Source organism: Macaca fascicularis, chromosome 19 (genome assembly GCF_037993035.2).
Source record: "Macaca fascicularis isolate 582-1 chromosome 19, T2T-MFA8v1.1".
Taxonomy (NCBI): domain Eukaryota; kingdom Metazoa; phylum Chordata; class Mammalia; order Primates; family Cercopithecidae; genus Macaca; species Macaca fascicularis.
The window spans coordinates 57,087,133-57,100,631 of record NC_088393.1 but is presented as its reverse complement, the minus strand read 5'-3'; the positions used below and the strand labels follow the sequence as shown (position 1 = coordinate 57,100,631).

The following is a 13,499-nucleotide window of genomic DNA, read 5'->3' as shown; positions in this document are numbered from 1 at the left end:
GGCTGGGGCGGGGGGCGGAGCCCGGCAGGGGGATGATGTCACCTGGAGCGAGTAGCGCGCGGCGTGGAACGCGAGTCGCGACCTCGGCTCCCGGCTGTGGGCGCCTTAGCCCTGGCGCCGCACGGGACACGAGGGCTGGGCGGGCAGCGGGATGGGGCTAAAGGTTGGATTTCAAGGCGGGGGCAGCTTCCGGAAAGACGCGCTCTGGTTGGAAGGTGGAGTGAGCGCCCGGTGGGCGAGGGCACCTCATTCTGCACCCCTGCGCCCGCCTCGGGAACTGCACGCGGCACCCCCATCCGCGACTCCCACGCAGACGGTAGTGCGGCCTGCAGGGTTCCCCCGGCGGACGAGGCTAATGGTTCGCTCCGCCCCGCCCACACAGAGGCCGCCCACTGGCTCCGGCTGCGTTTCAGGACTCTGGAGGAAGGGACTTGGCCTTCGCCCTCAGACGCTCTTAAGGGTAGGCGGCGTTGTCCTCAGTTCTGCCCCTGCACTCAGACCCAGACTGGGTCCCGGCCTCCGCCCTCGGACTAGTCCCTTGGAAGCCGGCCTATCTCCGCCTTCAGACCTAGGGAGAGGTCTCAACCTCTGTCTTCAGACTCTGAAAAGGGCTTCTCAAGGGCTTGGCCTGACCTCAGCTCCTCGCATTCCCTCCACATCTCAAGACACCAACCCAGGGATGCAGGACAGACACACAGACACTCAGTGAGGGTAAAAGACCTTTAAATAAAGTGCTAGGGACAATAAATACTGTACAGGGAGAGAATGCGTGTGAGCGTCCAGATCTGTGGTTTCAGCCTCGAGACTCCAAGGACCTGCAAGGAGGGTGGAGAAGGGACCCGGGATCAGGGGGGCTCCGGGTCATGAGAGAGGCAGGACTGGGGTTGCAGAGTCAAGGGCCCGGGGAAGTGGGCTGAGGGATCCCAGCCACAGTAGGTTCCATATCTTGGGATGGAAGGAAGCTAAGGGGTCCCCAGGGGATTTGGCCAGAATAGCCTGGGGTGAGAGGCTGGGCCAGGGGTCAAGGGTCAGCATCCCAGAGAAGGGGCCAGGGCCGGAAGGTCCAGGAAGAATTGGCCTGGTTTGGGAGCCTGGGGTTAAAGGGAGCCAGTGGAGGCCCCAGAGATGTGGTGACCCAGGGACTCACGAGTAGCTTTGGTGCTGCTGGCGCCGGCGGGCAGAGCGCATCTTCTCGAACCGGGCCTCCATCTCCTCCAGCACTCGCGGCGTGTAACGGACGACCAGCTTCACCGAGCCCTGGGCCGCCTTCAGCAGCTCCACCGCCTTCTCATGCTGCTCACCCTCAACGCTCTGCAGGGCCCAACACAGACAGCTGGGCCTGAGGCCCACTGCCCTCACCCAGCCCCCACTGGGAGATGGGACCCACTGCTGGTGAGCCTGGTGCCAGCCCTGAGATGCCAACACCTCATGTCCTCCTCGTGGGAGAGTCATTAACTCCTGGTTCAGTGTCCTCCTCCAAAACCTCCCAGGTTTCCCATGTCAGGGACAGCCCCATGTTCCCTCAGTCCCTGGTCAAACATCTAGACCCATCTTTGTGGCTTCCCTGCCCACAGCCCACTAATGCCTGCCTGCTTTGACTCTCTCTTCTTTGTCCCCACAGCCCTGGGCCAGCTCAGGCCTTGTCCCCTTTCCTTGGACTCTTAGCCCAGCCTTCTGGCTTCTAGTCTCTCCCCTCAGTTCATCTCCATAGGGTCCCAGAGGGGTCCTTCTGTACCTGCAAGCTGAGCTTATCCCTGGCTCACCCCTCCCATAGCTCCCCAGCACCCATGGGACAAAGTCCCAGCTTCTCAGGCTGGCACTCAGGTCCTGTATGGCTGACCCCAGCCACCTCTCCAGTTATGCCTTCCTCAACTCTAACCACAGTGATTTTTTTTTTTTTTTTTTTTTTTTTTTTTGAGAGGGAGTCTTACTCTTGTCACCCTTGCTGGAATGCAGTGGCACTATCTCGGCTCACTGCAACCTCTGCCTCCCAGGTTCAAGTGATTCCCCTGCCTCAGCCTCCCAAGTAGCAGGAATTACAGATGACTGCCACCACGCCCGGCTGATTTTTTGTACTTTCAGTAGAGACGGGGTTTCACGATGTTGGCCAGGCTGGTCTTGAACTGCTGACCTCAAGTGATCCACCTGCCTCGGCCTCCCAAATTGCTGGGATTACAGGTGTGAGGCACCACAGCCTGCCTAACCACAGTGATTTTAATTACCTGCATGCCCCAGACCTCCCTCAGAACTAAGCCCTTTCTTTTCAGCTCAGAGGTATGCCAAGTCCTTATCCTTATCTACAGTACCCTCAGCAGGAACACCCTTTACCTTGTTTGCCTGGAGAACTCCTACTCATCCTTCAACACCCAACCCAAATGTTCCTTACTCTGCAAAACTTTCCTGTATGTATGTTGGCCTGGTGCCACATCTGGGCTGTCACAGTACTTTGCAGTTCCTCATTATTATGTCTCTGGCTTAGGACTATTTCAGCCGAGGCCTACTGCCCTCCCCAGAGAGGGAAGGTTGAGTGTAGGAGCTGAGACCAACATCTCTCAGGGTCTGTAACACTGGCCAGCACAGGGCTAGCCATAGAGGCAGAGCTCAGTCAGTGTGTGTTGAGTGAATGTCAAAAGCAGGGGCTATGCTACCTTAGACAGACTGTGTCCCGCAGTCCTGCCTCAGCCCTCCACTCACCACACCGTTCACCGACAACAGTTGGTCCCCACGCTTGAGGCCTCCATGGCGGTCAGCCACACCCCCCGGGATGACCCGGGAGATGTAGATGGGCGAGTTCTGCTCTTTGCCACCCATGATGTTGAAGCCCAGGCCCTCATCCGTCTTGGGTAGCTCCACTACCCTGGGATGTGCGTGGCCCTCGCTGGCTGTGAAGGCAGCCACTGTGGCCTGGGAGAGAGAAAGCGACTGAAGATGAGGGCCCCTGCCAGGTGGGCAAGAAGGCTGGGGTGGGGGATCTGAACCGAGGACAGCGATTTAGCCTGGGTTACTATCCCCAAACATGGGACACGTGCCATGGCACAATGCAAGATCCCCCTGTAATGACTGTGCGTCCCTTTCTGTTCACTTGCAAGAGAAAGTGTCCATTTGGTGTGTGTCTTGAATACCCCATACTTGCCAATCTTTTTTTTTTTTTTTTGAGATGAAGTCTCGCTCTGTTGCCCAGGCTGGAGTGCAGTGGCATGATCTTGGCTCACTGCAACCTCGGCCTCCTGAGTTCAAGCGATTCTCCTGTCTCAGCCTCCCGAGTAGCTGGGATTACAGGCACCCGCCACCACGATCGGCTTTTTTTTTTTTTTTTTGTATTTCTATAGAGATGGGGTTTCACCATGTTGGCCAGGCTGGTCTCGAACTCCTGACCTCAAGTGAGCCACCTGACTCGGCCTCCCAAAGTGTTGGGATTATAGGCGTGAGTCACCGTGCCTGGCCGCAATCTTACTTTTAAACAGATGAAAGCCAGGCTTGGAGGGAGATCCGAGCCTCTGGGCAGCAGCAAGAGGTAGCATCTCACTATTGTGCAGTGAGAGATCAGAGCGCCATGACTTCCCTGGTTTCACTGTACAGATGTTGAAGGTTATCTTCTAGCCAGTCATGCCACACTGGTTTCCATTTGCAGTTGCTAAAGACGCCTTCGTATGACATTTAAGTTAAAAATGTGCGATTATTTAATAATGGTAAGAGTGGCACATAGATTTAGCAAAAATCATGAGGGAGGAAACAGAAATGACTGGCATGAAGGAGATACTGAGCTCGACCAGGCAGTTAAATAGACACCAGGAGCAATGAGGTGCGGGGCCCACCTTGGCTGTGGCATGGGCTCGGATTTCGGCGCTGCCAGTGATGTCCAGCGTGTCATAAAGCTGCTCATACACCTGGGTGAGGAGGCAGCGGCATCAGGGAGCTGCCAGTTCCTCCAGCCCTAGACGCAGGAGTCCGGGCCCCTAGACCCTCTCCCGCTGCCACGCAAGGATCCGCCCCGCCCCCGCAACCGGAGCCGGAGGAAACTACAACTCCCGAAGAACCACTGAGCTGAAGCGTGGGCACCCCAAGGCTGGCCGCCTCGGGAGCTGCCGGGAGGCGTAGTCCCCGGGCTCGGGACTAGCAGGAGGAGGAGGAAGAGGACGGCGGCCACCAGCTCGCGCCCTTGCGCCGCGCGCCGCTCACCTCTCGAATAGCGGAGCAGAAGCGGCTCTGCAGGACTCGCTGGAGGGCCTGCAGCTTCTGCGGGGGCAGCTCCCCGCTGCGCTGGAGCCGCTCGAGGAGCTCAACCGCCCGGGACACGTCTGCGGGGCGGGGGCGGGGCGCAGAGACCCCGAGACGCAGAGAAGCAAGGAGAGCGGCGGAGTGAGGCCGAGCGCACAGTCCAGGGAGGACCGCCGAAGCCCAGTCGGACACCCCGCAGAGTCCAGGGTGGCGCAGGAGAGACCGCCACCAGCCGGGCGCCCTGCAGCCCCAGGACCCCTCCACAGGCCGGGGTGTAAGGCGGGCGCCCCCCGCCCCGGCCTGGGTTCAGGGAGCCTCCCACACCCCGCGACCGCCGGGCCCCGGCGCCCGCCCCGCCCACCCCGCCGGGTCCGCTGGCCCACCCGCACTGGCCTGGCCTGGGAAGGGCGGGGACCGGGGGCTGGGTATGCAGGCCGCGGCCCGGGTGGGCAGGGCCCCCTGGCGCGCGCTTACCCCGCTCCAGCCCCAGCGGCTCCACCAGCGCAGCCATGTCGGCGCCACAGCTGCCAGCGGCCCGCCTGCCCCGGCGCGGGCGAGGAGGGCGGGGCTGCGCGAGGCCACGCCCCGGGCCACGGGCGCCCCCTGCGGAGGCGCAGCCTGGAGAGCGCCCAGCTCCCCAGCGCCGGACTGTCCCGACCCCCCTGCCGCGCGCCACCCGCGGCCCTGCCCTCCGTCCCGGCCAGTCGGTCCTGTTGGCGACTCCTCCCGTTGTAGGTTCGGTCTGTGTTTCTCTTTCAGGATCAGTGTCTGCCTGCCCTCCACACCTGTCTATCCCCTGTCCATTCTTTTCCCACATTCATTCAACAAACTCCTGTGAAACATCTGGGCCCAAGGCATGGACACTGTGGTGAGCAGGGCAGCCAAGCCCACGGCCCGAACGGAGCTTCCAGTCTATGGGAGAGGTAGACCACCAGCCACGGCTGTAATGAGAGCTGAGAGTGGGGAGGTAAGGATCTAGAAGACGAAGGAGATCCTAGAGCAGGGACATTGACATACAGTCCTGGGAGGTAAGATGAACAAGAGGTGGAGCTTGGGTCACCCCCACCACGCAGAAAGAGTCCACAGGACTGGAAGCAGAGTTAGGATTGGTTGATGATGAGGTGAAAAGGCCGGCAGGATACAGTTTATGCCTGGGCTCCTGCGTTGGCATATGCGCCTTGAGGATTTGGGGCTTCATGCAAACTCCTAAGAGTAAAATATGACACTCAAATTTGTATTATTATTATTATTATTATTATTGAGACGGAGCCTCGCTCTGTCGCCTAGGTTGGGTCTCAGATTTGTATTTTAAGATCACTGGGGCCGGACGCGGTGGCTCACGCCTGTAATCCTAGCACTTTGGGAGGCTGAGGGGGGCGGATAGCCTGAGCTCAGAAGTTCGAGACCAGCTTGGGCAACATGGTGAAACCCCGTCTCTACGAAAATACAAAAAAAAAAAATAGCCGGCATGGTGGTGTGCGCCGGTACTCCCAGCCACACGAGAGTCTGAGGCAGGAGAATTGCTTGAGCCCAGGAGGCGGAGGTTGCAGTGAGCCGAGATGGCAACTGCACTCCAGCCTGACAGAACGAGACTCCATCGCTTAAAAAAAAAAAAAAAAAAAAAAAGGCCGGGCGCGGTGGCTCAAGCCTGTAATCCCAGCACTTTGGGAGGCCGAGACGGGCGGATCACAAGGTCAGGAGATCGAGACCATCCTGGCTAACACGGTGAAACCCCGTCTCTACTAAAAATACAAAAAACTAGCCGGGCGAGGTGGCGGGCGCCTGTAGTCCCAACTACTCGGGAGGCTGAGGCAGGAGAATGGCGTAAACCCGGGAGGCGGAGCTTGCAGTGAGCTGAGATCCGGCCACTGCACTCCAGCCTGGGCGACAGAGCAAGACTCTGTCTCAAAAAAAAAAAAAAAAAAAAAACTCTGGGCAGAGCGGGCGCTGTGTCTCAGGCCTGTAATCCCAGCACATAATCCCAACACTTTGGGAGGTTGAGGTGGGAGGATCACTTGAGCCCAGGAGTTTAAGACCAGCGTGGACAACATGATGAAACCCCATCTCTACAAAAAAATACAAAAATTAGCTGGGCCTGGTGACGTGTGCCTGTAGTCCTAGCTGCTCTGGAGACTGAGGTGAGAGGATCGCTTGGGCCCAGGAGGTCGAGGCAGGAGTGAGCTATGATCACACCACTGCACTATACCTGGGTGAAAGAGTGAGTCCCTGTCTCAAAAAAAAAAAAAAAAAAAATCACTGGGCTGAGCGCAGTGGCTCACACCTGTAATCCTAGCACTTTGGGAGGCTGCATGCAGCGAGAGGACTGTTTGAGCCCAGGAATTCAAGACCAGCATGGGCAATATAGTGAGACTGCATATCTACTGGAAAAAAAAAAATCACTGTAGCCACTATGGAGACTGGTTTGGACAAGAACAAGACGAGAAGCAACGGGGCAGCTTAGGAGGGTACCACAGCCATCCCAGTGGCAGCTGGCACCAGGGCCAAGGCATAGAAGATGGGTGGGCAGATGTGGAAAATGTCTGGACAAGCCTTGGTGCTTGGCTATATATGGGGATTGGGAGGTGCAGGAGAAGACAGTATTGAGGTGCTTTGGTGCCATTTTTTTTTTTTTTTTTTTTTTTTTTTGAGACGGAGTCTCGCTCTGTCGCCCAGGCTGGAGTGCAGTGGCGCGATCTCGGCTCACTGCAAGCTCCGCCTCCCGGGTTCACGCCATTCTCCTGCCTCAGCCTCCCGAGTAGCTGGGACTACAGGCGCCCACAACCGCGCCCGGCTAATTTTTTGTATTTTTTTTTTTTAGTAGAGACGGGGTTTCACCGTGGTCTCGATCTCCTGACCTTGTGATCCGCCCGCCTCGGCCTCCCAAAGTGCTGGGATTACAGGCGTGAGCCACTGCGCCCGGCCAGTGCCATTTTTAAGATGGTCTACACTGAAGGAGAGATACTGGATATTTTGTCTGTTTTCAGAGGCAGAGTCTTCCCTCTGTTGCCCAGACTCAAGTGCAGTGGCGCAAGCTCAGCTCATTGCAACCTCTGCCTCCCGGGTTCAAGTGATTCTCCTGCCTCAGCCTCCTGAGTAGCTGGGACTACAGACGCGCACCTCCACGCCTGCCAAATGTTTGTATTTTTCGTAGAGACGGGGTTTCACCATGATGGCCAGGCTGGTCTCGAACTCCTGACCTCAAGTGATCCACCCACCTCAGCCTCCCAAAGTGCTGGGATTACAGGCGTGAGCCACCTTGCCTGACCGATACTGGATATTTTGAATTTGAGGAGCCTATGCAGAATCCATGGGGAGAAACTATTGATCTAGGTCTAGGGCTCAAAAGAGCAACCTGGTCTGCAGGCATGTTTGAGTATTGGGGCATAGGTGGTAAATAAAACCACAGGAGTGGATAAGAATGTCAGGGGCAAGTGAATATTAAGAGGGCCTAGGACTGGTCCCCAAACCTCTCTAACACTTAAAAGTCAGGAGGACAGCAGAGAATGGCCTGAAATGTAGGCAGAAAGCCAAGTGGGAGAAACCATGAGAAGAGAGGTTTTTAAATTTTATCTTTTTGTTTGTTTTAGATGGAGGGGTCTTTGTTGCTCAGGCTGGTCTTGAACTCCTTGGCTCAAACAATCCTCTTGCCTCAGCCTCCCAAAGTGTTGAGTTTACAGGCATGAACCACTGTGCCTGCCTGAGAGCGTTCTGAAAAAGAAGTGTAGCTGGGCGTGGTGGCTCATGCCTGTAATCCCAGCACTTTGGGGGACCCAGGTGGGTGGATCACCTGAGGTCAGGAGTTCAAGACCAGCCTGACCAACATGGAGAAACCCCGTCTTTGCTAAAAATACAAAGTTAGCCAGGCGTGGTGGCGCGTGCCTGTAATCCCAACTACTGGGGAGGCTGAGGCAGGAGAACTGCTTGAACCCAGGAGGCGGAGGTTGCGGTGAGCCGAGATCGTGCAATTGCACTCCAGCTGGGGCAACAAGAGTGAAACTCCCTCTCAAAAAAAAAAAAAAAAACGTAAGGCTAGGCGTGGTGCTCACGCCTGTAAGCATTTTGGGAGGCTGAAGCGGGTGGATCACTTGAGGCAGGAGTTTGAGGCCAGCCTGGTCAACATGATGAAATCCCGTCTCTACTGAAAACTGAAAAAATTAGCTGGGCATGGTGGCGGGTGCCTGTAATCCCAGCTACTTGGGAGGCTGAGGCAGGAGAATCGCTTGAACCCAAGAGTGGAGGTTGCAGTGAGCTGAGATTGCGCCATTACACTCCAGCCTGGGAAATAAGAGTGAAACTCCGTCTCAGAAAATTAAATAAATAAATAAATAATAATAAAAGGAAGTGGTCAGTGGTATCATGCGCTAGAGAGGCTGAGATGTGGACAAGACTTTCTTTCGAGAAGTCTGGCTGCTGCTCTTCTGTTTCCGCTGGGTGGCGATATGGAGTCCAGAAAAAGGCTTGTTCCAAGTGGGAGGACTAAAGTAGGTTGGTCTGGCTCCTTTACTGTAGTTCTCTCTTTAGCAAAAAGTAATGTCTTTATGGGATTAAAAACAAAATCAAATAACACAGACAGGCTAATAGTGAAAAGCACCAGCCTCTGTACCTCTCCTAACTCTACTCACTGCGAGAGGGAACTTACAGATGTTTAGTCTGAGAGCTGCTTCTGTGTCTAAGTAACATGCTATTTATCTCTCTCTCTATATATATCCGTCATCTATCTATCTATTTGAGGTGGAGTCTCTCTCTGTCACCCAGGCTGGAGTGCAGTGGCTGCGATCTCCACTCACTGCAACCTCTGCCTCCTGGGTTCAAGTGATTCTTCTGTCTTAGCCTCCCAAGCAGCTGGGACTACAGGCGTGCGCCACCACACCCAGCTACTTTTTTATATTTTTAGTAGAAACGGGGTTTCACCATATTGGCCAGACTGGTCTTGAACTCCTGACCTCGTGATCCACCCTCCTCGGCCTCCCAAAGTGCTGGGATTACAGGCGTGAGCCACCGTGCATGGCTGTTTTTTAATTTTTTTTAAGATGAAGTCTCGCTCTGTTGCCTCGGCTGGAGTACAGTGGCACGATCTCAGCTCACTGCAACTTCTGCCTCCCGGGTTCAAGCGATTCTCCTACCCCAGCCTCCTGAGTGGCTGGGATTACAGGTGCCCCCCACCACACCTGGCTAATTTGTGTATTTTTAGTAGTGATCTGCCCACTTCAGCCTCCCAAAGTGCTGAGATTATAGGCATCAGTCACTGCACCTGGCCCTTGATTTATCAATTTAGATGTAACAGATTACAGATTGATTTTCTGCTCTTACCATCTTCTCCCTAAACTTTTGGGAAACTTCAGTCCTCTTACCTGACTCTGAACCAAATTGCTGTCTAGAAACTGCCATCCTAGAACTTCCCTCCACCGATCTCCTGAATTAGACCCAGTTTCCTCTTGTAAATCCTTCATTTTAGTGAAGTATGACTTCAGTTATTCCTAAAGAGGTAGTCAGATGTCTCTTTCAAGAAAGTTTGAGGCTGGGCGCGGTGGCTCTTGCCTGTAATCCCAGCACTTTGGGAGGCTGAGGTGGGAGGATCACCTGAGGTCAGGAGTTCAAGACCAGCCTGGCCAACATGGTGAAACCCGTCTCTACTAAAAACACAAAAATTAGCCAGGCGTGGTGGTGCAACCCCAGTTACTCAGGAAGCTGAGGCAGGAGAATCACTTGAACCCAGGAGGCGGAGGCTGCAGTGAGCCAAGATTGCCCATTACACTCCAGCCTGAGGGACAAGAGTGAAACTCCTTCTCAAAAAAAAAAAAAAAAAAAGTTTGTGGCCAGGCGCAGTGGCTCACGCCTGTAATCCTAGCACTTTGGGAGGCCAAGGCGGGCGGATCACAAGGTCAGGAGATCGAGACCATCCTGGCTAACATGGTGAAAACCCGTCTTTACTAAAAATACAAAAAACAATTAGCCAGGCATGGTGGCGGGTGCCCATAGTCCCAGCTATTCGTGTGCTGAGCCAGGAGAATGGCGTGAACCTGGGAGGCGGAGCTTGCAGTGAGCTGAGATCACGCCACTGCACTCCAGCCTGGGTGACAAAGCAAGACTCCGTCCACCCACCCCCAAAAAAATAAATAAAAAGTTTGTTCAAGTCAATTTTTCCTAGTATTTCTAGCATTTATAAGGAAGACTCCACATTATCTAGTGTCTCACCAACTACTTTTTTTTTTTTTTTTTTTTTTTTGAGACAGAATCTTGCTCTGTCCCCTAGGCTGGAGTGCAGTGACACAATCTCGGCTCATTGCAACCTCTGCCTCCCAGGTTCAAGCAACTCTCCTGCCTCAGCCTCCTGAGAAGCTGAGACTACAGGCACCCGCTACCATGCCCAGCTAACTTTCATATTTTTAGTAGAGATGGGGTTTCACCATATTGGCCAGGCTGGTCTCGAACTCCCAACCTCAGGTGATCCACCTGCCTTGGCCTCCCAAAGTGCTGGGATTACAGGCGTGAGCCATTGTGCCCGGTTGTCTACTAAACTTGTGTGTTTGTGTGTGTGTGGTGTTTGTGTGTGTTTTGGTGTTTGTGTGTGGGGTGTGTGTGGTGTTTGTGTGTTTATGTGTGTTTTTGTGTGGTGTGTGTGTGGTGTTTGTGTGTGTGGTTTGTGTGTGGTGTGTGTTTTTGTGTGTGTGGTTGTGTGTGGTGTGTGGTGTTTGTGTATGTGTGGTGTTTTATGTGTGTTGTGTGTGTGTGTGGCATGTGTGTGGTGTTTGTGTGTGGTGTTTATGTGTGTGTGTGGTACTTTTTGTTGTTCTTGTTGTTACAGGGTCTCACTTTGTTGCCCAGGCTGAAGTGCAGTTGTGGAATCAGGGCTCACTGCAGCCTTGACCTCCCTGGGCTCAGGTAATCCTTCCACCTCTGCCTCCTGAGTATCTGGGACCATAGGCACACACCACCACCATCTGGCTAATTTTTGTATTTTTTTAGAGAAAAGGGTTTTGCCATGTTGCCTAGGCTTGTCTCTATCTCCTGGGCTCAGGTGGTCCTCCTACCTTGGCCTCCCAAAATGTTGCATTTACAGAGCCACCATGCCTGGCCACCACCTACTTAATTCTTAATTTCAATTGTTTTCTAGTTTTAGAATTGCCATTTTTTGGTTAGATTCCAGATTTTTTTTTTTTTTTTTTTGAGGCAGGGTCTTCCCGTCACCCAGGCTGTAGTGCAGTGGTGTGATCATAGCTCACTGTAATTTCAAACTCCTTGGCTTAAGGAATCCTCCTACCTCTGCCTCTGAAGTAGCTAGATTCCAGATATCTCAACATTCTCCATCTTTTCCTTCCTTTGTGAATATATCTCATAGTTATAACTCCAACATCTGAATCACCCCTGCCTGGGTCTCTTTCTATTGTCTATTTTGTTTCCCTCTTGGTTTTCAGCAAATTAAGTCCTTTCTAGCAAGGCTGGTAACTATTGAGTAGATGCTGAGTAATGGGTACTAAAAATGGTACATGTGGAGACTCGGAACGTTATCTTCTTTCAGACTTTTCTTCTGGCTAGAAGATTGCCTAAATCCTGAAAAAGTCTGGTTTTAGGCTTTCTTAGCCTGATTATTATTTATTCTTTCTGAGATGCAATCTCACTCTGTTGCCCAGGCTGGAGTGCAATGGCACCATCTCGGCTCACTGCAACCTCCACCTCCCAGGTTCAAACAATTCTCCTGCCTCAGCCTCCCAAGTAGCTGGGATTACAGGCGCTCACTACCATGCCCAACTAATTTTTCGTATTTTTGGTAGAGATGGGGTTTTGTCAAGTTGGCCAGGGTGGTCTTGAACTCCTGACCTCAAGTAATCCACCCACCTCCGCTTCCTGAAGCGCTGGGATTACAGGCGTGAGCTACCGCGCTCAGCCTCTTAGTCTGATTTCTTCTGTTATGGCCTTACTCTGACATTGAGGCACCCTGGCCATCTCAAGCAGGGTCAATCCACCATGGTGGGCCTTGAACCATCACCTGTCTGCCCCAAAACAGCATGGCTGCTGCAGTCTCCAGGCCACCAGTTCCTTAGCCTCACAGTTACTGCATTCTGATGAGTTTCTTGGGGGTCTTGCATAGACAGTGAGCAGCTTGAATTGGCGGATGCTTCTAAGGGAGGGTGCACATAGATTTGGGAGCTCAGTGCCCTCCTCTCCTATTTTGTCAAGTCCCAGCTGCCTGGCTGAACCTCTGTGAACTTGGCCCAGTGGAAGTCAGTCCCGCCTGATAGTCTCTTCCCCATGCTAAATGGCAAAACATCCTCAAGGAAAAGGCAAGGTTAAGCACGAAACACACCTGTAAGTGTTCTTTTAAGGGATCACACCCCCTCAAGCCTCATCAAAGCTGGCCTCTGTCTGGCGCCTTTCCTAAGTTTTTGCCTATTGTCCAGCGTTTATATAACCAGTTTGTGCCATGTGAGTCCAAAATGGGCTTTTTGTAGCCAATACTAGAAGTCTATAGTTGCAGTATCTGGGGTATCTATGAAATATACTAATTAGAGGTAAGAAGTTCTTTTAATCCTAAGTCATTTCTTCCAGGGTCAGATTTTCTGTTTATCTTGTGGTCTGCTTTTCCTCAAATATCTGGGTATCCTTAGTTGGTTAAACTGAAACCATTAAAAAGCAGACCAAAATCCTGAGTGTCAGTCACAGACCCTCTGAGTTACCAGGCCAAGTTTGCCTTCAGGCTGAGATGCTTCTAAAAGACACAGGCAAGGTCTGAACACAAGCTGGTTTACCTAGGCACCCCCCAGCCCATCTCCCAGGCATCCTGAGTGCCAACAAGGAGGCCAACTGTTCTATACCAAGCTCTGCCTTTGGCCTCCCACCCGCGCTCTCCTGGAGCTGCAGCCTTGACCCTCTAGGGTTCTGCAAGGCTGACTGGCTTCCTTCTCTGCACTCACCAGACTGAAGTGTTCTCACCACCGATGGCTTTAATCTTTTGTCCAGGAATTTGCTTGAAATCTCAATTGCTGGTAGGACCTCTTCTGTGTTTCTGCTCGTTACACCTGTCACTACTAAGTATGATGTGAGTTCATCCTTCCTGCTCTGCCCCATCTCACCCATGCCCAGTGCGTTCATTCTGCCTTTCCTCACCATGTATGCCGCTCTCCCTTGCAGATTGTAGCTTCCCTTGCATATTCAAAACTGCGGCTTCACCTGAGTAATCAAGTCTCCTCCTAATTAATTCCCAGCCCCCGACAAAGACAGGGGTATGGTCAGCCCTGAGGAATGTATGCCAGAGATGAAAAAGAAAAAAGAGTGAAAAACCA

At 53.4% G+C, this 13,499-nt stretch overlaps 2 protein-coding genes across 3 annotated transcripts; one reads left to right on the top strand and one right to left on the bottom strand.

Annotated features, from left to right (window-relative positions):
- Positions 1-30: 30 nt before the first annotated feature.
- On the top strand, positions 31-766 carry C19H19orf73 (chromosome 19 C19orf73 homolog). Its single transcript, XM_005589856.4, has one exon. It carries the CDS (start codon positions 152-154, stop codon positions 707-709), a length of 558 nt encoding a protein of 185 aa, XP_005589913.3. The 5' UTR covers positions 31-151; the 3' UTR covers positions 710-766.
- LIN7B (lin-7 homolog B, crumbs cell polarity complex component) lies at positions 707-4,759 on the bottom strand. 2 transcript variants are annotated; one of them, XM_005589857.4, is made up of 6 exons: positions 4,693-4,759; positions 4,180-4,298; positions 3,816-3,887; positions 2,695-2,904; positions 1,148-1,311; positions 707-815 (listed from the first exon to the last, which is right to left on the bottom strand). In XM_005589857.4, exons 1-6 carry the CDS (start codon positions 4,727-4,729, stop codon positions 794-796), a joined length of 624 nt encoding a protein of 207 aa, XP_005589914.1. In that variant the 5' UTR covers positions 4,730-4,759; the 3' UTR covers positions 707-793. The 2 variants fall into 2 exon arrangements, with proteins under 2 accessions (XP_005589914.1, XP_045236173.1); XM_045380238.2 differs by lacking the exon at positions 3,816-3,887.
- Between the last annotated feature and the right edge of the window lie 8,740 nt (positions 4,760-13,499).